Below are 26,809 nucleotides of genomic sequence, written 5' to 3' on the forward strand. Positions count from 1 at the left end.
CAAAGCGATTGAAAGGGAGAAGGCATGGCCTTCCCTTTGCATCCCACAAAATGAGCACTACGATACTTCCATGGAAACCTCATTCAGCCCAGTTAGTCCAAAAGCTGAAGACTGTAGAATTGGCTTCCTTTCCTCTCTGTTACATGCATATCTACTGATGGATGAGTATTGACTAATGATGAAATGTTAGTGGTGATCCCTGGGTGGCTCAGCGGTTTGGTGCCTGCCTTTGGCCCAGGGCGCAATCCTGGAGTCCTGGGATTGAGTCCCGCGTGGGGCTCCCGGCATGGAGCCTGCTTCTCCCTCCTCCTGTGTCTCTGCCTCTCTCTCTCTCTCTCATAAATAAATAAATAAATAAATAAATAAATAAATCTTAAAAAAAAAAGGAAGAAGAAAGAAATGTTAGTTAATTTAAGCCTGAAGAATACAGGCACAGGGATAAATCCAGTAGCTGGCCTAGAACTATTATCTGATCTTCTGTAATGTACTAGCCAACCTTGTATTTCTCTAGTGGAATTTTCAGACTGTATTTCCCCAGGCCACATTCACAAATACAAACGCTTCAGTGATCTTGCTAACAAAGGTAGCCACCATGGCTCAGGAATCCCATTTGTTCCTTATTCAGCAGAACTTCAAGCTGATTTTTTTTTTTTAAGATTTTATTTATTTATTCATGAGAGACACACAGAGAGAGGCAGAGACATAGGCAGAGGGAGAAGCAGGCTCCCTGTGGGGAGCCCATTGTGGGACTTGATCCCAGGACCCTGAGATCACACACTGAGCCAAAGGCAGACACTCAACCAATGAGCCACCCACATGTCCCTCAAGCTGATTTTCTTTCTTTTTTTTTTTTTTTTTAATTTTTATTTATTTATGATAGTCACAGAGAGAGAGAGAGAGAGAGCGGCAGAGACACAGGCAGAGGGAGAAGCAGGCTCCATGCACCGGGAGCCTGATGTGGGATTCGATCCCGCGTCTCCAGGATCGCGCCCTGGGCCAAAGGCAGGCGCCAAACCGCTGCGCCACCCAGAGATCCCATCAAGCTGATTTTCTAAGCAACACAAATATACCTGCCACCCTTCCCCAGATCTCTCTTTCTGGTTCTAACCCATTCCAACCATATTAGCCACAGAGAACAGGACTTGAAGAGATATACTCATTATTTCCCTTTAGAGCCACATGGAACTTCTGGCCTATCTTGTCAAGTAAGTGGCAAACCATCCCAAGAGAGGTGCAGAGTTCCTTCTCCATGTTCAGAACTCTGGCTTCCCTTGCAGCCTCATGGATGCTGCACGCTGCTTGGGGAATGGGAGGGGAGAGGGAATGTAAGGTGAGAGATGAGCTAGGGCTGCAAACCCAGTGCCCCTGGCCATCAACAAGGCCAGATTAGTGAGGCTGGGCAGGTACTGTCTGTATGGGGCAGCAGACACCCAACTCCAGCCTGCAGTCATATATAAAAGTGAACCCAGAGGATCCCTGGGTGGCTCGGCAGGTTGGCGCCCGCCTTTGGCCCAGGGCACGATCCTGCAGGCCCGGGATCGAGTCCCGCATCGTGTTCCTGGCGTGGAGCCTGCTTCTCCCTCTGCCTGTGTCTCTGCCTCTCTCTCTCTCTCTATGTCTATCATGAATAAATAAATCTTTTAAAAAAAATTTAAAAAGTGAACCCAGAGCTGCCAAACCTACCATTTTTACAAAAAGCCCCAAATCTGGACTTGTGTGTAAACTTTGGTATTTATTTTTTTAAGATTGTATTTATTTATTTATTTGAGAAAGTGTTAGAGCATATGAGCAGGAGGAAAGGGGCAGAGGGAGAGGGAGAAGCAGACTCCCCACTAAGCAAGGAGCCCAATATGGGGCTTGATTTCAGGACCCTAGGATCACGACCTGAGCCCAAAGCACACACCTAACTGAATGAGCCATACAGGCATCCCAGCTGAGGTTTAAATTTAAGAAAATGTCATCGCCCTGTGTAGGCCAAACAAGTTTGTGCACTAGATAAATTCTGAGGATCTGGCAATTTGCAGGCCCAGCTCTAAACTGTTTTTTTTTTTTTTGTTTTTTTTTTTTCTTTTTTAATTGTACATTGAAGGGTGCCTGGGTGGCTTGGTTGGTTAAGCATTTGACTCTAGGTTTTGGCTCAGGTCATGATCTTGAGGTCATGGGATTGAGCCCCACATCAGGCTCTGCATTTAGCGTGGAGTCTGCTTCAGATTCTCTCTCCCTCCTGCTCTCTCTCTGTCTGTCTGTCTCTCTCTCCCCCAGTCTCAAATAAATGAATAAATAAAATATTTTTAAAAAGTTGTAAATTGAAAATCACATAACATGATACACAGACTATTTCAAGGCATTCTGTGAAAGGGGCCTCTAGTTGGAGAAACAGGAAGCCTGGATTGAGAAACAGAAAACTTTGTTTTGAATCCAAACTGTATGTGTGATTTAATAGCTGAGGGACTCTGAGCAAGTTAAATAAGTTATAGATTACTTGTAAAATTGTCAGAACCACATCTGCCAATCTCACTATGCAGGGCTATTGCAAAGAACAAACCTGACTATCCATTCAGGAAATTCCTACACAAATAATTTACAGTGTAAATTTCTGAAAGTCAGAGAATGGATCATATTCAGTACATAGTGTCTCTGTTTATCTGCGCACAGACACACTCAATAAATATTTTTAATTGACTTAGCTTGCCAAAGTTCCTGCTATAATCCAAATTTAAGGAATTAATCTTTTTAATGATCTACAAAATAATTGGTGTGACTATTGAACATAATTCACATAGTGACTAATTCCTGTTAAAACCATTTATCAAAGTTCCCAGACTTGGTGAAATTATATGTTAATGTGTAAATCTTTGTCTGGTAGAGGTGTGAAAAATTTGTCTGGTGAAGAAGATATCTACAAAAGTAATCATTTACTATTCTATAAGATCTTAACCAGTTTTGTATGTAACTCAGAATTCTTATTGTAATATTCCTTAATTAATTGCTTATATATATCTAGCTCCTCAAATGCTCTTTAAACCAGTATGAACACCTTACTGGTTCCTTCATTAAGTAATGCACTGAATAAAATCTTTGACATGTGCTCATTTTATATATTTGCATGAGAATCATAATTTCATCCTTTTGAAAATCATACTTTAATTTAGTTTGTCTTTTCCTAGCCAAAGTAAATTCTTAGCAGTTTTTCTTGACCTGTTTTACTAATGTTCTCCAGTTTATATCAGTGCAATCAGAGTGGAAGTTTAAACTGGGCCCAATGTCAGCAAATCATTAGGCCACTGATATGTTTTTGTGGAAGACAGACATTACATTTCATTTTATTTCTCATTCATTCATTCATTCATTCATTCATTTATTCCATTTTTCCAACAAACATTTCTGGAACATATGCAGGGCACTGAAGAGATGAGTAAGTCACACATATACTCCCTTTGAGGAAGCTTAGAATGAGTGTACTTTCATAACTAGAATATCAGAGAATACGGATAAAGGGCTATGGGAGATTACTGAAGGAATTAGTGTTAAATTTGATTGGAGATATCAGAGAAGGAGTGATAGAAAATGTGACATATTAGCTGGACCTAGAAGGATGAGTAGGATTTTGAAAGATGGTGAAGAAAAGGAGAAGGTATTCTCAGCTGAAGGAGAACTGGTCAACTGACATCAACGTTTTCATGGTTCTCTGACCCAATTTCAATGTATGTGGGGTGGTGTTTGGGGGATGTTCCACACACACAACACCAAGCAATTCTCAACTACCACCTGGGTGTCAGAGAATTCACCTCAGTTCTGACACTGTCCACCCAGAGATAGCATCAGATTCTACAAGTTAAGAGCTCTGCCCTGGGGATCCCTGGGTGGCTCAGCGGTTTAGCATCTGCCTTTAGCCCAGGGCATGGTCCTGGGGTCCGGGGATTGAGTCCCGCGTCGGGCTCCCGGCATGGAGCCTGCTTCTCCCTCCTCCTGTGTCTCTGCCTCTCTCTCTCCTCTCTCTATCATAAATAAATAAATAAATTTAAAAAAAAAAAAAAAAAAAGAGCTCTGCCCTGCAAGACTGCCCTCCACTCACTTCAGATGCCAGTCGTAAGCTTCAGGCTATTACTTGTGCTTCTGATCTACAGGCTACAGATTGGAGGTTCCAACTATCCCCTCCTTAGGTTCCTTTAACGTGCTGGAACAGCTCACAGAACTCAGGGAAACATTTAACTTAAAGTTACCAGTTAATTAAAGGATACAACAAAGGATACAAATCAACAGCCAGATATATAGGGGAAGGTATGGGGCAAGTTTGTGGAGCTTTGGTGCTCTCTCCTGGGTGCCAGTCTCCCAGCATCTCCATGCTTTCACCAATCAGGAAGCTCTCTGAACCCAGCCTTCTTGGGTTTTTGTGGAGGATCCAATGCATAGCCATGAGTGACTAAGTCAATGTTCATTGGCTGCTTCAACTTCTGGGGGTGAGCACTGAAGATTCCAATGCTCTAATCACATGGTTGGTTCTCTTGGCAACCAGCACCGAACCACAAGTGGAGACCAGAAGTCACCCTCCTTAATATAACAAGAGATGCCTTTACCACTCTTTAAAATATTTATTTATTTATTTATTTATTTTTATTTTTTTATTTGAGAGAGAGACAGAGCGCACAAGTAGGCAGAGCAGCAGGCAGAGAGAGAGGGAGAAGCAGGTTTCCTGCTCAGCAGGGAGGCCCCACCCAGGACTCAAACCCAGGTACCCTAGATCCTGACCTGAGCTAAAGGCAGATGCCCAACCAACCAAGCCACCCAGGCGCCCCCAACCTTTATCACTCCTAGCACTTAGGAAGTTCCAAGGGTTTGGGGAGCTGTGAGCAAAGACCAACAGGAGAAATCTATTTTGGTTATCTGAATGACCAACTATATATTTCTTACAAATCACAGTTGGGAACAAGTCCTCCTATGACATTGGAAATCACAGTTGGGAACAAGTCCTCCTATGACATTGCAACATACATGGGCTTTTGGCAGGAGAAAGTTACCTGAACAAGGATTTGGAGTCTACTATTGCACAAAAACTACCCCAAAACTTGGTGGTTTTAAAAAACACTTGTTTATCATATCTTACACATCAGCCGATACAGGCTGGGCATAGGTAGAATGTTTCTGCTCCACCTCTCTCTCACCCTGCTCAGAAAACAGCAGCTAGTCTGAGGAGTTTCCTCTCATAGGATAGCAGAGGTGCAAGAGAAAAACACATGGTCAATCCGAAGCCAAAGGGTGGGGAACTACATTCCAACCCTTTTGTGGAAGGAGCCATAAAGTCATCTGGCAAAGGACACATATAAAGAGAGGACATGAAGAATTAGAACCAATGATGCAGTCTACACAGCAACAGACAATAGAAAATCTTGAATGCTATGATAAAGAATTTAACTTTATTCTAAGACACTAGGTCTTACTTATTCTCCCCAGAAAAAAAAACCCAGTAATTATATAACATAATAAAGGTGTTAGCTAACACTAAGGTGGTAATCATAGGGATGCCTAGGTGACTCAGTGGTTGAGCATCTGCCTTTGGCTCAGGGCGTCATCCTGGGTCCTAGGATTGAGTCCCGCATCGAGCTCTGCTTCTCCCTCTGGCTCTGTCTGCCTCTGTCTCTGTGTCTCTCATGAATGAATGAATGAATGAATGAAGAATTTTAAAGTTAATCATAATGCACTACATAAATGTATCAAATCATTTGATTAATATCAAATGTATTAGTCTCTGTGTCTCTGAGATTAATATGAATTTAAAAAAGAAACTATGACACAAGCTGTAGTTTTCTGTCCTTATTTTTTTTAGATTTTGCTTCTTTATTCATGAGAGACAGAGAGAGGCAGAGACACAGGCAGAGGGAGAAGCAGGCTCCATGCAGGGAGCCCGAGGCGGGACTCGATCCCGAGACCCCAGGATCACGCCCTGAGCCAAAGGCAGACGCTCAACAGCTGAGCCACACAGGTGTCCCCTGTCCTTATTTTGTCCCTGAGAAGGAGAGGCCTAAACAGCTGAGTAACCTGCCCGAAGGTGCCTGCTAATAACTGACAAAACTGGGGGTTGATGTAAAAGTGCTCTGATTAGAACCTGAGCTTATAGAAGCTCTAAGGGCTGCCTTTGCAGATCTCTATCTACCTGCGCCTACTCTGCAGATTTTGGAGGTACTCATCCTATGAGCCAATTCTAAGAACGAAAAAAGGGAGGGAAGTTGGGGCCGAAAATAGATCGATCTCTCCTGTTGGTTCTGTTTCTCAAGAGAACCCTTCTAATGTCTCCCCGAGCCCATCTTTTTTTTTTTTTTAAAGATTTTATTTATTTATTCATGAGAGACAGGCAGAGACAGGGGCAGAGGGAGAAGCAGGCTCATGCGGGGAGCCCGAGGCGGGACTCGATCCCGGGACGCCAGGACCACGCCCTGGGCTGAAGGCGGCGCTGAGCTGCTGAGCCGCTGCGCCCCCCGGGGATCCCCTCCCCCTCCCCCAGCCCATCCTAAAACCCTCTACAGAAAACCTCTCTCGGCCCGGAGGCCTCGGCCGACTTACAGCCCATTCATCATCCTGACGCGCCGTCGGGTTTCCCGGGCCCTGGCGCCTCGCTCCGCCGGGCGCTCCAGCCTTTCAGCAGCCAGGCTCCCCCTGCACGCGTGCCTCTGCTTGGGAAACGAGGGCGATGACGTGCAACGCACGCAAGCACGCACGCACGCACGCGCACACGTCACGCGCACACGCCCGTAGCGGCCGGCCCTCAACCAGCCGAGGCCCGACGCGGAGCAGGTGGCGCAGCGTCCGCGCCGCCTGAGCGGGAGGAGCAGGAGGCACGTGTGTGACACCAGTGGACGGCGTTTCCCGCTGCGGTAACCACTGCGGAGGTCCCTTGTACTCGCTCCCCGCGCAGCTCGCGCTCAGCGCTTGGTGCTGGTGCTGCTTCCCGAATGCAGGCTTCCCCCGAAGCCCCCGCCCCGCTCCGTTCCTGCTGTTCCTGGAGCAAAACCGCGGGTGGCAGAACCAGGGAGGAAGCTCGGGGATGGGTGGGCCGTGACCCGCAGAGCCTGAGCACGCTGCCCGGGAAGCGGCACCGTGTGGAGGCCGCGGGAGGCCGCGCACGTGCCGAGGGCGCCGCCGTCCGTTCGGGAAGTACCGTGTCCTATGCTACGACTTCGTGTTGAGGTTCGCATTGCGCTGCAGGATCCACCCTATGTTTTCAGGCGCCTTCTCCAGATTTTTTTTTTTTTTTTTTTTTTTACTAAAGGGCCCCCTGTTACTGTGCTACTACTGGCATTACTTGAAAGAAAAAGAGAAGAAGCCCCTCTGGCGGGAGGGCCTGGCTGGCCCAGTTGGTGGAGCGTGTGCCTCTTGATCTGGGGTCGTGAGTTCAAGCCCCACCGTGGTTATAGCGAATACTTAAAATCTTAAAAAAAAAAAAAGAAAAAAGGGGCACCTGGGAGGCACAGTGGGTTAAGCGTCTGCTTTCCGCTCAGGTCCTGATCCCGGAAGCCTGCATCTGGGCTCCCTGCTCAGCGGGGAGTCTGCTTCTCCTTCTCCTTCTCCTCCTCCCTCTGCCCCTCCCCCCTGCTCAGGCCCACTTGGTCGCTCTCTGTCTAGATCAATCAAATCTTGAAACAAAAGAAAAAGAAAGAAACAGATCTTCAAAGTCACCCTTGCAGGCAAGTGGGTATGGCTGCGTGACACAGTGTAAAAAAAGAGGGGAAGTAGAGAATTCCAGAACAATTTCCCTAACGCCCTACAGACATTTTGAATCAAATCAGGTACCAGTCATCTTGAGCCCTATTCTGGCCTCTGGAAAGCAGAGGAGCCCAGACAATGTGTATTGTGAACACTACCCTCCCCCCTCCTGGCTCTGCCTTTCCTATTCTGGTATTCTTCTTCCTTCCTTCCTTATTTGCCTAGCGCAAATTAGGTTTTCTTAATTATAACCCACATATGTTGCAGATAGCCGTAAATCCTTCCCAGAACAAAGACTATTAATGAAAAATGAGTGGGGCAGGCACTAGTGGTCCATCGGGCATACTGGAGGAATGCACAGAGGGGAACAGAGGTCCTGCTGGGCTGCACCACTTAATGTACCACAAAAAAAGGGCAGAGCACCATGACAGCCCAGATCCTGATGCAAAGCCTCCTTTCTCCTCCCTAGCTTTGCAGAAAGGCTCATTCAGACAGTTAAGGGACACAAGCAAACTAAATCATCATATACAACCAGTGTATCTTTCTCCATCCACAAAAGGGGACTTTTATTTACCAAACACACAGATTGGAGTCCATGTCTTCACAACCGGTCAGAAATTCATGTCACTGCTCTAAGTGGCTTATGAATTCCAGCACCCAGGTTGATAGACACACAATCAAGGATATATTTCTTATATAACTCTGTTTTGAGTAAGCTGATTTCTAACTCAACTTAAAGCTAAACACCTTTGTGGCAATTCAGATTATAAAAGACTCTTACGGGAACCAAGACTCTTCTCCTTTCCTAAATTCAGTCTATTTTTGATTCATACAAGCCTAAATTTCTAGGCTGTCTTGTTTAACTTCTAAACATATTTCAGCCTTTAAAGAGTGAATGAGGGAGTATAAATTGATGCAACTTTTCTAGGAAGCAATTTGGCAGTAAACATTAAGAGCCTTACGTTCCTTTATGGTTTTGCTCAGTAATTCCACTTCTGAGAAACAACCTGCAGATAAGGATTAAAATGTTGATCTTTGATGTACGGAAATGGATTATACGTGAAGGTGCATTTCATGTAAAAGAGATAAAAAACTGGAAACAATCCAAATGACCTGAGATAGCAGAATTGTCTAGTTTTGAAGTCATAGAATATACTATTCTGCAGTTCCTAGCAATGATGCATACTTGAGTTTTACTCCCTGTGGGAAATGTTCATAATAGAAAAAGTAGTGGTACCTGGGTACCTCGGTTGGTTGGGCGTCTGCCTTTGGCTCAGGTCATGATATCGGGGTCCTGGGATCGAGCCCTACATCATGCCCCCTGCTCAGCAGGGAGTCTGCTTCTCCCTTTCCCTCTGCCCCTCCCCCTGTTCTCCCTCTCTTTTTCAAATGAATAAAAAATATGTTTTTTTTTTAAGTAGAAAATGGGCACCTTGGTGACTCAGTTGGTTGAGCGCCTGTCTGTTGATTCTGGCTCAGGTTGTTATCTCAGGGTGTGGGATCAGCCCACGTAGGGCTCTATGCTCAGCTAGAAGTCTGCTTGTCCCACTCCCCACCTCCCAGCCATGCTTGCCCTCTCTCTAATGAATAAAATCCTTAAAAAAAAGAAACAAAAAACAAGAAGAAATAGAAAACAGAACTGCAAATACAGTACACCCCTAATTATAACACACACAGACATCCACAAATATGTATTCCAAGGAAGTGCACTAAAAGTATCTGAAGGATGAGATGATTGGTAAGTTTCATTTTCTTTTCCACATGGGTCTCCATTTTCATGTTCAGCAAGGAGTATGTTCTCATTTCCTGATCACTAATTGAAATAAAAGTTGCATTTAGGAATAGGAATTAGTGTAGAAATCTACCAGAAAAAAAAAAAATCTACCAGAAAGCAAATTATTGATTTCAATCTCCTTTTTATTAAATTATAAAACTGTTGTCAATACACACACTTTTGGAAATACAGTTTTTCCAAGTATCTGCTTTTCTGGAGCACATGGTTTAAACAAAAATTTCTATACCAATTTCTTGGTCGTCAAGCTATTTAGCACTGGTAGCTGAACTACCACATGTAGCTACTATATATACAGAGTTTATGGAAAATATTACAAAGACAAATGCCTTGAAAAGATGACACAGTGCAGAGAAAACCATAGTTATTAAGCTGGTATAAAACTTTAGTCAAAATAGTCTTAGTCCATTATGGCTTTGCATAAAGCTTCAAAGGAAGAATATTTAAGACACTTCTCATCAAAGGCACTTAGAGTTGTAATAAAATATTTCTTTGAATTTAGTTGGGAGTCCAACAGCATTTTAATTCCTTTTTCACATTCCATCTCTCATTGAAACAGTCCTCAAAGGCAGATATTAATGAGGGAAAATAGTTATCACTTCTTAATATACATGTTAAAAATACGCAAACAGAATTAATACAAATTTTGGTCCACTGAAGCAGGTAACAGTATCAGACTGTAGTGTTTCTCTTGATTCTGAGCAAAAAGCCATCAACTCTCAAGACCCAGTTCCACAAACAGAGCCCTCAGTTTTTATTTGCATTGGCTGCCCCCGGGGCTCCCCTTGAGGAAATGGGAGTTCAGGGTCCCAAATCTCCGCAGTGCACTTTCCCTAGAAAGAACCGTCGCATGCTCAGTGGGAGCGCTGCTCCGAGGTGGTGGCAGTGGGGAGACGGACACGCCGACTATCAGGCATCTATAATTCCGTGTCCCGGTACCGGGAAGGCTGGCTGTAATAGCCACGCTTCGAGTGTTCGGACAGCTGCTGGCGGTATTCTTCCTCTTCAGCATCACTGCCATAACTTCCTCTGGGATCCTGGTAGAGCCTGGAAGGGCCTTTCTGGGGCTCGGGTGGCCTGGAACTAACGAAGTGAGAGTGTTAAATGCCTCCCAAAGCTCATCCAGGGCTTCTGACTGCCCGCGGAAGGGCGGCCACATGCCCCAGACAAATCGCAGACCTCGGAGACACACACCACACCCTGCTGGCAGGGCAGGGCTACCTTGGGCCCCACTCCAGTTTCACTGTGGGGATTAACAGGTTAAGGCCATTGTCATGTGGGCAGTGAGTGAGGAAGTCAGCCCTGTGTTCCCTGACCTAAGAATTCCCCTGCTGGACCGAAGGTGCCTTCCCCATCCCTGAGTCTTTGGCTATAAGCTCACCCAGCAGAGTGACTTCTCTTCTAGTTTCAGTCAACTAGGGACCACCTGGTTGGCTGTACCACTGCTCAATTGTTAAAGAAGAAATTTGCCTTTCGTGTTCTATTGCTGTAAAACTGGACTCTAGCTTCCAGTCAGCACAGCCAAAAGAAACTGTGACTTTCTTTTTCTGTTCTCGGAAGCAGGAAACAATCCAGTATAAAAACCTCAACAGGAAGACACTGCCATAATTCCTAATGCTTATATGGCATTTTAAATATGAAGCATCTTACCAACACTGGCCCATTGATCATCACCTTCCCTTCAGACCACAGTTCAGCACAAGTGGCCTGACTTTGCTATGTGATGCAAAGGAATTAAGGAGCTTGGCTAAGAGCCAGAATATATTAGTGACAAAACAGTTAGTGTCTAAGCCCCAGGAATTCTGCTCATGTGCTCTCCCAATACAGTTTAATGTATCTGTGCTTCAGTGTGTTAAAGGGGTCTAATTTGAAATGTCAGTGATTAAGCTCTTGGTTTTAGCACACAAGCAAAATTACTATGAAATTTTGACTCTATAATCTTTACGATTAAATTTGAATAAGGGGGTACTTAGGTGGTGCAGCTGGTTAAGTGTCTGACTCTTGGTTTCAGCTTAGGTCGTGATTTCAGGGTCATGGGATTGAGCCCTGTGCTGGGCAGAGCACTCAGCGTGGAGTCTGCCTGAGATTCTCTCTGCCCCTCCTGCTTTTGTTCTCTCTCTAAAATTAAAAAAAAAAAAACAAACAAAAAAAAACAAACTTTTTTTTTTTTTGACTGGATAAGGTAAATCATTGGCCAGGGTGGGGAGGGGTGGTGGTGGTGGTCTTCTTGTTACATTGATACGTAGGTGAAGAAATTTTTTTCTTAGGAGTCCTAGACAAGCCCTCTTTTTAGACCTAATACTGCTGAGCAGCCCTTACCTTGTGTGCTGGGACAGGCCAGGGTCTGGCTTGTGTGTTTTGATTGGAACTGCATAGATGTCAGGATGCTTCTGAGCAATTTCAATCTGTGGTAATTAAGGGAAACAAAGAAGAACAAAAGGGAAAGAATGAATGATTGCTGGTGTGGCTTGCTGGTTTCTTGCTGGTCCCATTTTCCAATCCAAACTATTTTAAGTAGAGGAGGAAAAATAGAAGCAACTCTCTAGTTTTCATGGTTGTGTATGATTACCTAGTATTTCATGTCAAAATAGGTAAAATGTTTAAAAGCAATGAAATTCTGCCATATGCTACAGTAAGGACAGATACTGTATGATTCCATTTAAATGGGGTTCCTAAGTAATCCAGTTCACAGAGACAGACAGTAGTACGGTGATTACCAGGGCTGGGGGAGGGAGGATAGAGCTTCAGTGAGGAGATACGACAAAGTCTCAAGATGGATGGTAGTGATGACTGCAGAACACTGTGAATGTACTTAATGCCACTAATCACTTAAGAAATAGTTAAAATGGGGAAAAATTGTTAAAATGGTAAATGTATATTTTACTGCCAAAACAAACAAAACCGAAAAAGAAAAATGCTCAGAAGCACTGCTGCTGTTGTGACAGACTTAAATGAGGAAAACTCCCATATTCACTGGACAGGATATGATCAATGAGCCTTCATTTAAATTCTTGACTGTTAAAAGGTTAGATGTGCATATGGCACAAAAATTCAAACTGTATCGAAAACTACAATCTATGGGCCTTTCATTTTAGCATACAAGGTTTGCTTGTTTCCTTTCTTTTTTCTTTTTATTTTGTTTGTTTTCTATGGCAAATCTGGGAGCAAATTTAAATTCAGTTACCAAATGAATACAACGGATGTTTTAATGAAAAATAACTTCTGAGAGGCACTGCTTCTCTTGTCATACTTCCCCATTCCAGAACCTGATATAAAGTTCTAAGTATGAAAAGCAGAATCTTATTCACCTATAGTTGTCAGGCTTTCTTGATTATAAGAAAAGGGACACAGTGATAGCTGATAATCTGGAAATGACATACACATAGCATGTGCCTGTGGTATCATTGCATGTGAACATCCTTTTCAGGTCTGTATGAAAAAAAGACTGCAAATCATTATATTAAATGAAACCTAACATTTTTACTGTTGACATGCTAAGGTAATCTAGTGGTTTAAAAATAATTACCCTTGCATTCTGTGCTTCTTGAAGCTCCTGCATTCTCTGTAATCTTGCCTTGTGATCCATCTTCTCAAATATTTTAACTTTGCCCAGTACAGACTTGGGAGCGCCTTCTTGCTCTTCACTGCCCTCTCCCACCTCCTCACTCTCTGGGGAAGGGACAGGAGTGGAGGGCTTCAGTATAGACCTTCCAAAGGAAGGTTTTGCTGCAATAGGAGGAGGACAGCTTCTGGTAGATGCCCCAGAAACTTCATTACCAGCAACGGCTGAGGGGTTTGACTTATAGTCATGGGATCTGGAGATGTCAAAGGATTCTTCTCTGTTCTGAGTTTTGGCCTGCAGAGAACAATGAACATATATTTACCTTGGGCTTTCAGTTTATTTTCAAATCTGTATTAGTGATTTAATACACTCCCATTTCCTGATCAGTTTCCAGAAGTGGTCAACAAATACCATTCTGACAAGGGATCAAATACTACAGGACAAACAGCCACTGGTTGGGCATCCTGAGCCCTACCCTGCTTCCTACAAAAAAGTATTAAGAACTCTAGGAAACCAAGAGGGTGTTGGGGAAGGGTTGGGGGCCTACAAGTTTAGAGGTAGTTCAGACCTACTTTTGTACTAGAGGATATTAAGATTAATACCTTGGAAAAAGACCTCAGAACAAGTCGGGAGTGTTCAAGATCAAAGAGTGGGATTCTGAGTTCACATAACAAGGGTGCATGCCCTAGCTCAGAGGGAAGGCCTCTGTCCAGCCATGAATGAGACTAGAGCAGGAAGGGTAGCATATAATGCCAATGGCCACTTTTCCTTCATCCTTTGATCCTAGGCCTGGTTGTATATTTTCAGTGATATATTTTATGAGGTCCCTATTTCTGACAGTTCATACAACCAGTGATTGCTTTCTTCCTATCTAAGGTATTGAGCTAAATGGAGAAATCTTTCTAGGTTATAAGGAAAAGCCTATACTTACAGATTTGGTTCATATGACATATACCATGTGTTCTTATATTGATTCTGTTCTGAGTAATGATTTAATTTAAAAATAAATTAAGCTGGCCTCATAATGAGAGGGATCATAAACAGTGGTGGTGATTGTTTTCTTTAGTCAATCATCAGTAGGGATTTTCTGGTATATCTAAATCAGATTGTGGGCGGAAAACTCTAACTGAAAAAGAAAAACAGATTCTGAGATCAGTGTTTCTGGGCATTTAGTATTTGTCAAACTTTTATTCTTGCTACAAAAAAATTTTAATGAAAAATAAAATAAATGAATAAGTGAATAAATAAATACCAACAGTTCTAAACCTGTATGCTCTTCCTAAAACTGCCTTTCCTTCTTTTCACTCTTCCCTAATTTTAGGGTTCACCCAACAAACCAAAAGATGCGTTTTAATAACAAAGAAGTGAGCCAAAAACATAAATTCAACACCATTCATTGTGTGTGCTCTTCCTGGCTATGCAGGAAACTGGGTGTCTGCTTCCTCTTCCTCCCCATCATGGGCTTCCCAGCCACGTACCTTGGGCGGCTCTGGCTTGAATGCGGGGGGTGGACTACTGTCCCTAAGTTGATCTCTGCTAGCAGCCCTCCTCATCTGAGCTCGTGGCTCTGGGCTGGGCTTCCTTATGCTCTACAAAACATAAAGGTTCATTCACAAGAAGATCCCAGCAAAGAGAAGAGAACACTCATCTGCTTTGCTGGAGTTTTGCCAAGTTGCAAAAAGTTCAGAAGTTGAGGTTCATAACTTGTATAAATGGAGATACCCCAGTGCTTCTTTACTAAAAAAGGCAGGTATCAGCAAATACCTATTAGCTAATGCTTTATACTTTTTTTAATTAGCTGCAATCCATGTTAATTAATAGTCTCTTCCTTTAAAATAATTCCTCCCCACATACAAAATCCTCCCAAAGTCTAAAATCTCTTTTGTTACTTACAGCTATTAATATTTTTAAGCATTAGGCTCATCTACACCTGTAGACATGAGGGAGTTAATTTATTCTTTATAACTTGTCTACTAATATATACTAATTTTTTGGCCTTGGTGGGTTTTATCTTCCCTTCACCTTATTTTTTTTTTGTACTTTTATTTCATAAAGAATAAAATCATTCACCAAAATGAGCTGACTTGCTAAAGAGAAGTCCACAAGAATAACAACTATTCAAATATATGGATAACCTCATTTACACTGTTCCAATGTTCTCTGAGGTACAACTAATAATTGGTCCTAACTTAGTGCCTATTGACATAATCTCTAGGATCACAGAAGCTATTCACCAGTGGATGCATAGTACACATGACCAGATGTATATTTGATCATAAACTCAATTAAAAAATTGAAGTACAAGAGAGAAGGAAACTGATGGGGAAACACTCAGGAGTTCCAGCAAGATTAGAAAGGTTAAAGGGAGGATGGATAAGAAAAAGCAAGGATACCTAAAAGTACAGAGAGACCTAATCAAAGGTTACAAGTAAATACAACAAAATTGTATTTAAAAATAATGTTCCACTTGTAATTTGGACAGCTGGCACATAAAGCTGTTCAGTGTATCCATCATGCCCTAGATCATCAGTGTGATGAGTGCTGATCAGTCAATCTCTCCCAGCACTTAGTTCCTGTCTGGCTTTCCCATGGACCACAAATGCTATCATATAGGCATTGACTTGGGATCATAAGCCCCCTAGAAGTCATCTGTTCCAACTCAGGAATACCTTCCAAAGCACCCTGAATAAACAGTTGTCCAGGAGAATTCAAGTGAAACACCAGAACGTCCTTTTCCTGCTCATGGCCTCACAGCCTGTGGTCTGCCTCGCCTCACCTCCTCATGCTGCACCGGCTCCGAGGAGCGGGTGATGGAAGACACCAGTGGCTCCTCAGCTGGCTCATCCAGCTCATTGTCAGTGTAGGCACCTCCTTCACCGTCGGTGTCTTCAAAGTCACTGATGAGGCGGCTGTCGCAACTCAGATAGTCTGCGCCCATGGCAGTTAAGTAGGACATGCGGTCTTCAGGGTCATCATCCATCCCTTCCATCTAGAGGAATTTGTTTCGGAGGGTCAGTGGGGTCGACTTGGCTCCTGGGAGTGGGGACTCAAGAAAATTCCCAAGGGCACAGCCAAGTGACTGAAACTTTGACATGCCCTAGAAAGGGAAGTCATCTTTATTTTCCTGAAATCACTTGGCTTGAAACGACTATTCATTTTTTGTGCAGGGATTCAAATTGGAACCCTCCACCCTATCCTTACTACCATCCTGTATCCCACTACTGAGCCATGCTTCCTCAGATTATTGTGCTTCTCTTCTAGAATTTGGGCTCCTTTTCAGCTTTTTCTGCTAACACTTGTCCCCTGTAATAAATTCACACTGCCTGGTGCCTGCACACCTCTCCACTCTTCGACAAAATTCTCAAATCCCCAAGGAAGGAAGCTATGTCCTGTTCAACCTATTCTCACAAAGGAGGCTATCACAGAACCTCAGCAGGCTGTAAGCACTTAGAAGATGCTAGACATCTTGACTACACATGCAGTTTCCAAAGGGCAAGACTAGGACTCAACAATCTAATTAGTAATTGAGTCACTTTCACAACAAAATCATCCTCTGACATCTCACAAACTAGTTCAGTTCAGATGGACTACAGAATACTAGCACCAAAGCCTCCTTAGAACCACAGGAACTTGTATGATCTCTTTGCTTCCTCCATTCAGTAGAACTGTGGGTAAACTACCTGCATGGATGAGAAGCTAGCCAATTTTAGAGGCCTACACAAGCTTCCAAGCCCTCTCTTACCAACCTATTCAAATTCCTAGGACACATTTTCCTCCAATCTTTTAAACAAATGATTCCAACTCTGCTTGCTAGCTTTTCCTTTTTTAAAAAATTCATTTTTAATCATATTCTCCATGACTCTCATGCTCACCTCTCCCCTCCATGCTGACTTTCCTGTATCCTTAGTAAGCTGTGGAGCTCAGCACAAGATCTTGTAAGCTCTGATTAGTGTGCTTGGAATACAACACTAGTTACTACGTTAAAAGTAAAAGGGAAGTGAATGTAGGGTCACATACATCACATTCTACTTTTGTTTGAAAAGTCCCTTCATTTTATTTTTCAGAGAATTTATAAAATTTCCAACTTGATTAGCACATATGTTGAAATCACTTCAAATGGGCATAGTTTGACTACATTCACTACCCTCCTGAGAAAAGATTCAGAACACGGACTCTCACCTCATAGCAGAATATCTATGCCACATACCTTTCCTTCAGAGACCCAAACTGCTTCTCCTTGCTGATGCTGAATTGTGTCCTTCAAGCTGCCAAACCAGCTATCATTGGCTGAATTTAGGTTGATAGTAGCTATAGAAATGTAAACAAAAGGTTTGCGTCAATTTCCAGAGCAATGTTTATTAAAAATGCTACTTCACATATAATTTTCCTCATTTTTGTCATATCTGAATTAATACTTTGGCAAATGCAAGAAAAAGTACGCACATATTTGAACAATAAATCCCTTTAGTTGAATGTAATTAAAACCCTTACCCATCTAGCTATTGGGAGTTTACATTACAGATGAATGTTATAAAGCTAAAAATGAATAACGTTCTTTTCAGAATGTCTACTTTTCAGAAAAGCTACCTTTAAAAAATATGTTTTTAACAACCATGTGTTTAGGAGCAAAGAAAACATATCTAAAACAAATATGAAAGTGCTATATTTTAAAGACTGTTACATAGGCATGTATGTGACAAAAATATATACAAATTTACTGTTGGATATCTCAAAAAAATAGTAAAGGTAACATTTAAGTGTATATAACTTTGATGGACTTAAATATTTTAGAATATACATACTTAACCGATCTCTACAGATGTATATTCAAAGAATATAAATTTTCTATTCCAAACAAAATATACCTTAGATAGCAGTACTATGGATCGACCAAGCACTTTTCCGAATACCTTACACAGGTGAGCTCATTTCTTGTTTATCCAAACCTTTCATAGTAGGTATTGCCATTTTACAGAAGAGACATTGAGAGACAGTAGTTAAGAGTAACTATCTGGTCTAAGACCTGACACGAAACAAGTGAAGAGTGAAGAAACCTAGATGCAAGCTCAGTTTGCTTTTAGAACCTATGGCCCTAGCCACCCACCGTACAACACAGCTCATCTAAAAATGAGTACAAAATAACCAAATAAAACATATGCAGTTGTCCTCCAGCAGTATGTATTTATGGACCTAACAGGGATAAGCCGATCAAGCAAATTGCTCAGTTGGGCTTAAAATGATCAGACTGAAGGTAAATTAGGATTTTTTTAAAACTATGTCATAGCTTTTTATTTATTTATTTAAAAAATTTTTATTTATTCATGAGAGACACACACACACACAGGCAGAGACACAGGCAGAGGGAGAAGCAGGCTCCATGCAGGGAGCCCGATGTGGGACCCGATCCCAGGACTCTAGGATCACACCCTGAGCCGAAGGCAGGTGCCAAACTGCTGAGCCACCCAGGGATCCCCATGTCATAGCCTTTTATTAAAGGGTATGGCATTATGTGTAGCACCCAAAAGAAAACCAGGGCTTGTAAGAGCTGTTAGGCCCCCTGGTCTATCTATCCTGAAGTCTGTGTAATTATGTAAGTGTGTGTGTATGTGTGGCCAAAAAAGAACCATTAAGCAATTTGTAAGCAACTGTGTTTCAAGTTTTCTTCCTAGTAATCTATGCCATTCTTCCATTTCATCTAACCCTGACCTTGGAAAATCCTGAATGAGCTTAGAATTTCCTTGGTTATCAATTATTTATAGTATTAGAACAAACTGATACACTGGACAACTCAAGGAAAATAACCTTGATTCCTTGGACTTTTGTATCTTTATCATGGTACTTTGCAAAGATTATTGTTCTCCTAGGTAAAATATGATGCCATGGTATTTAAATATGGAAATGAGATTGTATACCCTAGAAACAAAAAATAAATGGTTTGCAGGAAATTTATACTGTAGAGCTGCTTTTTGAGCCTTATATTGGAGTTATTTGAGATGAATACAGTTTGTATCATGAGGAAGACCTAAAGTTAAAAGGGCCATTTATGCAATGGAGAGAATATGTTCATTCATGCCTCCTGATAAAATGAAAAAGTCATAAGACCGATGATTAAATTTACATCGAATCAAGTATATGAAAAAATACTACAATGAACTACAGTGAACTACAGTGTAGTTCTACACTGTAGAACTACATTTAACTACAGTAAAAATGAACTACAGTGTAGTTCATTTCTTAAGCTTCCTATAAAGGTAACACAGACTAAGTTGCTCCATCCAACTCATGCCCTTGACCTCCTCCTTTTAAGAAGTGGGTGGCACAACTGTGATACTGCCTTCCCTTGCAATCAAGTACCTTTGATTTACTGTTGGGTTTTGTTCATTAGGTTTTTACATATTCTTTGACTTTGAGCATTATTATACGCTATATATATCAGTTAATTCCTGTTGCTCCCAACCTCTGGACTAGGCCTATATCCCCTTGGATAGACTTAATGCATCTCTGAAACTCCAGACAATGAAATATATAAAGAATCTGCAGTTAACCTCTGTCTTAGCTGGAAATCCTGGAACTTTGAGGCCATCCATTCCCAGCCGTTGAACAAGTATGGTCATTACTCCCTCCCCAGCCAAGGAGGATGTTGGGAAGTGCCAAGTGCAACAGCAGATGGTGACATGTAAGGCTGGACAGGTGGGGAGAAACTGGAAATGACTGCTAAAAGATACTGGGTTTCTTTTTGGAATAATGAAAACATCCTAAAATTGATTGTGGTGATGGCTGTACAGTTCTGAATATACTAAAACTCACTGAATTGTACACTTTAAATGGGTGAATTATAGGTTATGTAAATTAAATCTCAACCTATTCATGTGACAGGGACCCTCCTATAAATGAGCAACCATCAACCAAGGTATCTAGCCAGAGACCTCCATCTTATTCCGCTGGTTACCAGTCTCTACATTCCCATGGGAAACCAAGAATTGGCTACTACAGTTTGGGTTCTTTCAGCTGGTACAAGTTTCACTTTTTCCCTCAAGCATTTTCAAAGACTGTATAATGACATGGAACTATTTTTTTTTACATGTAATATTGAAAGATAGTAAAATAGATATAAAGTAGTATCACTAATAATAACAGTGGCCTTTGTTGAATACTTGGAAAATTCTAGGACTGAACTGTAAAAATTTCACATTACTGAAACCTGGAGAAGCTAATAGAAGTGCTAGAATATCCTGTGGTACTTTAAAAATCCCACAATTTCACATTTATAAATGGTGGCCCTGCTTGGGTCTCTCAGTACAGTTCCATTTCATTGGTCTTCAAACCATGAAATGAGTGCTTCAGGAATTTCAAAAAAACATGTAATTCAAACATTGTTTGAAAAATAATTTTGTGACAAATACACATAAATGCATTCTATAATAAATTTTTTTAAACTGAGAAGGAAAGGTAGCTTAACATTTTAACTTACACTGAGAATTAACTTGCTTTGGGGCAGATCTCAGAATAAAGCTTCCCTTGTCATCTCCACTTAACTGAGGAGTACCTTGAGTTTGCGAGGGGAGTCATTTTAATATTGTCATTATTAAATATTCATCTGCCGCAAAAAGGACTTTCTCCTTACTGTGCATAAAGGGAAAAGGATTTTTGAGCCTGGGGAGACCACCTACAACATTACTGGATTGGATTTGGATTTTGAATTACGGTGTTCATCAGAGAAGTTCTATTATTCCTACTTAGTAATTCAAAAAAATGCCATAAACTTATTTTCCTTCCTGGTATCTCTTATCCTCAAATGAACCCTAACTTCAGCTCTGAGACATGCCCCTAGTCATTTAGTGGACTTAACCAGAGGTGGAGGGAGGGTGTGAGGTGGGATTTAATATCAGTCACAATCTTGCAGGTTTTGGTTAAATGGATGACTTACCTATTAAAGGGAGGAATTACACTGTATGACCCTTTCCAGCATTAAAAAATACATCTGTGTTCTATAGAATACTGGACACATAGTCCATTTCACCTGAGCTCAGCCATACACTAGATGTGTGACCTTGCAGAAGTTGCTGACCTTTCTTATGGTCTAATAAGCAGACATGAAAGGCTGTACCTCTATTAGCTACTGCTATAATAAAAATAGTAATAATTATTATTACCATAAGTAGTAGCAGTAATAAAAACAACAGAGGAAATATATATGAATGTATCAAAAGCACAAGCTCTTAAGACTCTACATTCATAAAAACCCAGTTTATTATAGACCACTCTTTCCTGTACATGTGGCTAAATTACCTGTCAGTTTCAGCATTTTACCATAGTGGTAAAAAGTGCGTCTCTTTACCAAGAAAAGCCAGTGACAATAAAACAAGAGTCTGATGTAGAGATATATTCATCAACTTCCTCCTTTCCCAGTGTCAGATATGCTAAAAATGACACAGGTAACGGTGAGCAGCACTGAACTCGAAAGAGCTCTCATTACCCTCAAGTATATTCTATCCACACAGTCCCTCCCACAAAACTGCATGACCAAAAACTTCATATAACCCCTTTAAACCTGAATTGTACCACATTCACAGAACTAGTGACATATATAGGTACTGCATATATTCAGTTACTCAACACACTACATTCTTACATTATTTTTCTTTTATAAGGAATAGTAGATGTGGGTCTTCATTTCAGGAACTTAAAACTGTTATGTAAAACTTAAAACATACACAAAGTAGAGAGAACATGAACTTCCTTGTCTGCATATATTACCCAGCTTCCACAACTGTCAATTCTTGGCTAGTCTTCTCTATATCCTCCACCCACTCTCCTCACCAAAGATTATTTAAGCAAATGCTACTAGGCATATTAGATCATCCATAAATATATATTAGGTCCATCCATTAATATTTTATTTAGCACAGAGTCCTATAAGATAAAGACTTTTTATTTTAAAACATAATCACAGTATGATTTATTATCCTAAAAAGGAGAAATAAATCCTTAATATCATCCAATACACAGAGTGTTCAAGTTTCTATTTTGGGGACCTTTTTAAATAATGAAACCAAGTTCCTAGCACCCTGTTGGTGCACATATGCATGGTAAGTAGGGCACAATGATACAATCTATATAGAGATGTGGGTGCTAGATGGTGCACTGGGCTCAATCACTAGCTTGCAGTCCCACACAAAAATTTGAACCCATCAAAATGACAAATTTTTGCATGTCATGGATCTTTATGATCATTTTCAGCCAAAATTAAATATATAAACACCATGAAACTAATATACTGATAGGATTCATTTGTCTTCAAGGAGTCATGAATAGGATTCCAGACCACTCTTCTTTGTTCAAATTATTTTCTTAATTCTTCCATTCTTCATTCTCTATTTCCCATTGTGGAGCAAAGACAATTTTAAATTTCACTTACCTGTAAAAAGATGTGCACACGTTTTCTTAAGCTTGTTGGCTTGATCATACAACTTCCGAGAACTTTTGTTGGATGTTGGATTCAACCTCTGTCTCATGGTTTTGACACCTTGTCTAGAGTCTGGGTTGAAAAAAATCACAATCGGGAACCACTGAGTATAATTCAACAGGTCCACAGCTTTAGGAGTCACATCCAATAGTGCATGCTTATCCTGTTAGAAATGGGCAAAAGTTATGTAAATGTATATATAAAGTCATACAGCAACAGAGAGTTTGTCTTAAGGCTGCATCAGATAAAACTTATCAGTTTAAATCAAAAAGCAGAAAATGTTCTCCTCCACATTATGCCCACTGCTAAGAAAATGAATTAACATGCTATTTGGTACAGTGCTGAGAACTCTGAAAAAAACAGTACATCCCTGCGACTGAACATCGGCTGATTTCCACACAATGCAATAGTTTACATTTATATTCATTATTTATCATTAACATTTAATGATTATTAAAATACAGATTTTGTTCCAAAAAGGATTGCAGCAAACTATGACCCAATTATTTCTGACAACATGGCCTTTGGATGAATTTCCTCACCTGTTCAATAATTTGCCTCACAGTATTTAACCGGACCACCCCACTAGATTTCTCGGATCCTGCATCTTTTGGTTCCGTTTCTGCAAAAGCAAAAACAAAGGGCTAATTAATTTTTTTTTATTAATTTTTTTTTAGAAACTGGGACCAAAGACTTCATCCCAGCATCAGCAATGGTGAGACATCTGATGTCAGGAGCCGCCCTGAAGAGAGACCATGAGAAGGACCCATCACACCTCTTTAACTGAAGTCTAATCATGAGGGAGCAGGTAGTCCAACAACTGAAGACAAAGGGCTTGGACTCTGCAAGATATCAAGTCAGAAAAAAAAAGAAAAAAGGAGACTCTAGAAAGACGTAAATAGACTATATACTAAATAGTATTACCCTATTAGTGTTAAATTTCTTGGCTGTGACAATGTAGTATAGGAGAAGAATGTCCTTGTGAAGAGATTCTCATTGGTAAAAACTTAGTTTCAAATGGTTCACAAGAAGTTTTTTTTCAAGTGTGTGTCTATGTCTATGGCAGGGGATATATATGGCAAGCTTTTTGATCAGTGACAGTAACTACACATGAAAGGTATGTGGGTATTCATTATTTTTTCATTTTTCTTGTATGTTATTAGATATTTTTCAAAATAATAACTGGGAGAGAAAAGAATCATCAACAGACTTACTAGCAGTTTGGAACAGGTCCGGTAACTCATTTGCCAACTTTTCCAAGGCTATATCTGCTATAGGGCCAAATAAGACCACAGGTCTCTTGAAACCAGCTGAAATGAGACAAGAAAGGCCACGGAAACACATTTCATCAGCTACTAAGATAAGCAAAAATATTTTGGAGCGCCTGGGTGATTCATTTGGTTAAGTGTCTGCCTTCAGCTCAGGTCATGATCCCAGGGTCCTGGGATTGAGTCCAGTATTGGGCTCCCTGCTCAACGGGGAGCCTTGCTTCTCCCTCTCCCTGCTACTCCCCCTGCTTATGCTTGCTCTCATTCTCTCTCTGTCAAATAAAATCTTTTTTAAAAAAGTATTTTAGGGATCCCTGGGTGGCGCAGCGGTTTGGCGCCTGCCTTTGGCCCAGGGCGCGATCCTGGAGACCCAGGATCGAATCCCACATCGGGCTCCCGGTGCATGGAGCCTGCTTCTCACTCTGCCTGTGTCTCTGCCTCTCTCTCTCTCTCTCTCTGTGACTATCATAAATAAATAAAAATTGAAAAAAAAAATATTTAAAAAAAAAAAAAGTATTTTATAGGCTAGTGATAACATGATTAAATGAAAAAAATTATGTTCTCTCTCCCCCAGTTTAGACGTGCTCTTTTCTGAAGAATATGCCTTCACTCCCCTCCCCAGGATCAAATACAAACTTTGCTAGAAGTAACATATATAAACTTGCGAATGGTAGTATTTAAAAAAATAACTGAAGGACTTCTGAGTGGCTCAGTGATTGAGCATCTGCCTTTGGCTCAGGTTGTGATTCCAGGGTCCTGGATCGAGTCCCACATCAGGTTCCTCATGGGGAGCCTGCTTCTCCCTCTGCCTGTGTCTCTGCTTCTCTCTGTGTGTGTCTCATGATTAAATAAATAAAAATCTTTAAAAAAAAATAACTGAAATGTGGAAATACACTTCCATGTAGGAGTTTGCATAACTCACTTTTTTGGAAGTCTTATTTCATGTTTGAATATGATTGCAACTCTATAGCCTGGCATGGGTTTAAATGGTAAGTTTGAAACTGCTTATTACAGTCTGAAAATGAAGAAAAACAGGCTCAGAGCCCAGTCAGATCATTTCCTGGCCCCACTTGGCTTCCTCACCTTCTCGCAGCAAAACCCTTTCGTAAGCTGGGAACTTGGTGCTAACTGACACAGCAGCTGTTAGATCTTCCCGACTTTTCCTTAAGTTCTTCTTCATGCCAGATCTCTGGCCACGCATTCTCCAGAAATCTGCTCTGTCCCCAGCATTGTCTCTCTGGGCATTCTGAACACTGGCCATTTGTTCAGCTCTAAGAGAAGAAACCACAGGTAGTAAAAACTTATTAGATAATGCACAAATGAAGTTAAAATGAACCAAAACCCATCAATGTTGCTTATGAACTTGGATTAGAGAAGATGCAGCTTGACAGTGAAGAGGTTTCAGAGTGGGAAATGTGGGGACTTTCTTTACCCAGTGAAAGCAGAGAAGGGCTGGGTGCACATAAAACCTACCAGAAATAGCTCAGTAACAAACACAGTGAACGTGGCTACCCTGGTAGGCTGGTGTATAGTAAACATAACCCAAATTCCTGCCAAAGTACAATTATCTTTCTTATTTTCTCCAGTCAGCCACCCAACATGTTAACTGGGGTGCATAAGCCTCTCCCAAGGATGAGGGCCACACAGTGGAAAAGGGCAACCTGTTCCTGAGGATCGTGTTGACATGCTCCAGCCACTCTGGTATCTGCTCGTGTGCTATGCAAGGCAGCAGACACTCCAGAGGAAACTGTTTAAACACCAGCCAGGTGCAACAACGAACCACATGATACTAACTAAATACAGCAAATTAGGTGATCTCACAGTCCCAGGACATACCTCATGAACCAGAAGCAGGTGATAGAAGAGGACATAAAGACAAATTATGAAATCATATGGGGCTTCCTCTTTGAGCAGGGAAGGGACTGTAATTGATTTGTAGGGAGAAGGCTTAAGAGAGATGTAGGAGAGTGTATGATCTCATATACCTGCTTTTGTTGGGGATTAAGCCCTTCTCCAATTCGTTTCCAATCCTCACAGCCAGCCAGTGGCCCAGCTTGCCATCATACAGTGTATCTACAACTCGGAAGACCTCCCCCCTGCTGAAGGCCAGGCTCTGTGGAGTTTCCTTCTCACATTCAAAGTGGCTTCTTATAAAAAATGAGTCCCCTCTGCCACAAGCCAGGATGTCTCTATACACTGAAAAACAAAAGGATTCTTGTATGTTGCATTCTGCTTAACTAGAGGTTTTTTTTCTTGAAGAGTTATCAGCTTCTCCTATCTCTGATCACCCTTTTTACTTTTTATTTAGTAAACTCAGTGAACAGGCCCTATGGGAATCAGGACTCAAACAGGAAGAAGGACAAAAAACTAACTTCATGAGTCACTGTGATGGTTAATTTTATTGTCAACTTGACTGGGCCATAGGGTGCATTTGGTCAAACATTATTGTGTGTGTAACTGAGGCTCTTAGGGAAGGAAATTAACATTTAAATTAGCAGACTGAGTAAAGCAGATGTGCTCCTTGAGTGGTGGGCCTCATCCAGTCAGTTGAAGGCTTGAATAAAACAGAAAAGTGAACCCTTTCCAAGTAAGAAAAAAACAAACTTTTCCCTGCTTTAGAACTAGGACATCAGCTTTTTCCTGCCTTCAGATTCAAGTGGAAACATTAGGTATTCCTGGGTTGTGAGCCTGCCAGCCTTCAAACTATGACTACACTATTAGCTCTTTCAATTGTCAGGCCTCCAGACTTGGACTGGAACCAAGTTATTGGCTCTCCTAGGTTTCCAACTTGCCAAACTCACCCTGCAGTCCTTGGGACTTGCCAGCCTCCACAATCATGTAAGCCAATTCCTTATAATATACCTCTGTCTACACAAACACACAGACACACACACACCCCCTATGGATTCCATTCCTTTAGAGAAGCCTAATACACTTGCCAATCAACCTCTGAAGCAAACTGGGAAGATACTGTGAACCCCTATTTTACTGATGAGAACAATGAGGTCTGGAAGGGTGCAGCA

General features: G+C 41.5%; 1 protein-coding gene and 1 long non-coding RNA gene across 15 annotated transcripts in view; one reads left to right on the forward strand and one right to left on the reverse strand.

Moving 5' to 3' along the window:
- The first annotated feature begins 6,750 nt into the window (after positions 1–6,750).
- On the forward strand, positions 6,751–23,536 carry LOC144319579 (uncharacterized). Its single transcript, XR_013385372.1, has 2 exons — positions 6,751–6,869; positions 23,196–23,536. It is a non-coding gene; the product is annotated as an uncharacterized LOC144319579 (long non-coding RNA).
- Positions 9,595–26,809, reverse strand: part of TJP2 (tight junction protein 2) — a 124,456-nt gene continuing 107,241 nt past the window's right edge. For 6 of the 14 annotated variants that reach the window (XM_077907815.1, XM_077907757.1, XM_077907775.1 and 3 more), the window contains 11 exons: positions 25,772–25,982; positions 24,870–25,057; positions 23,733–23,828; positions 23,061–23,140; positions 22,471–22,681; positions 17,260–17,360; positions 15,829–16,041; positions 14,531–14,641; positions 13,017–13,346; positions 11,810–11,895; positions 9,595–10,573 (listed from right to left, as the gene is read on the reverse strand). In XM_077907815.1, coding sequence (XP_077763941.1) covers positions 10,408–10,573; positions 11,810–11,895; positions 13,017–13,346; positions 14,531–14,641; positions 15,829–16,041; positions 17,260–17,360; positions 22,471–22,681; positions 23,061–23,140; positions 23,733–23,828; positions 24,870–25,057; positions 25,772–25,982 — 1,793 coding nt within the window. In that variant the 3' untranslated portion in view covers positions 9,595–10,407. The remainder of the gene's footprint in view (positions 10,574–11,809; positions 11,896–13,016; positions 13,347–14,530; positions 14,642–15,828; positions 16,042–17,259; positions 17,361–22,470; positions 22,682–23,060; positions 23,141–23,732; positions 23,829–24,869; positions 25,058–25,771; positions 25,983–26,809) is intronic. The other 8 variants (XM_077907723.1, XM_077907790.1, XM_077907783.1 and 5 more) reach the window with 5 other exon arrangements.

The sequence above is a fragment of the Canis aureus genome, chromosome 1 (genome assembly GCF_053574225.1).
Source record: "Canis aureus isolate CA01 chromosome 1, VMU_Caureus_v.1.0, whole genome shotgun sequence".
Taxonomy (NCBI): Eukaryota; Metazoa; Chordata; class Mammalia; order Carnivora; family Canidae; genus Canis; species Canis aureus.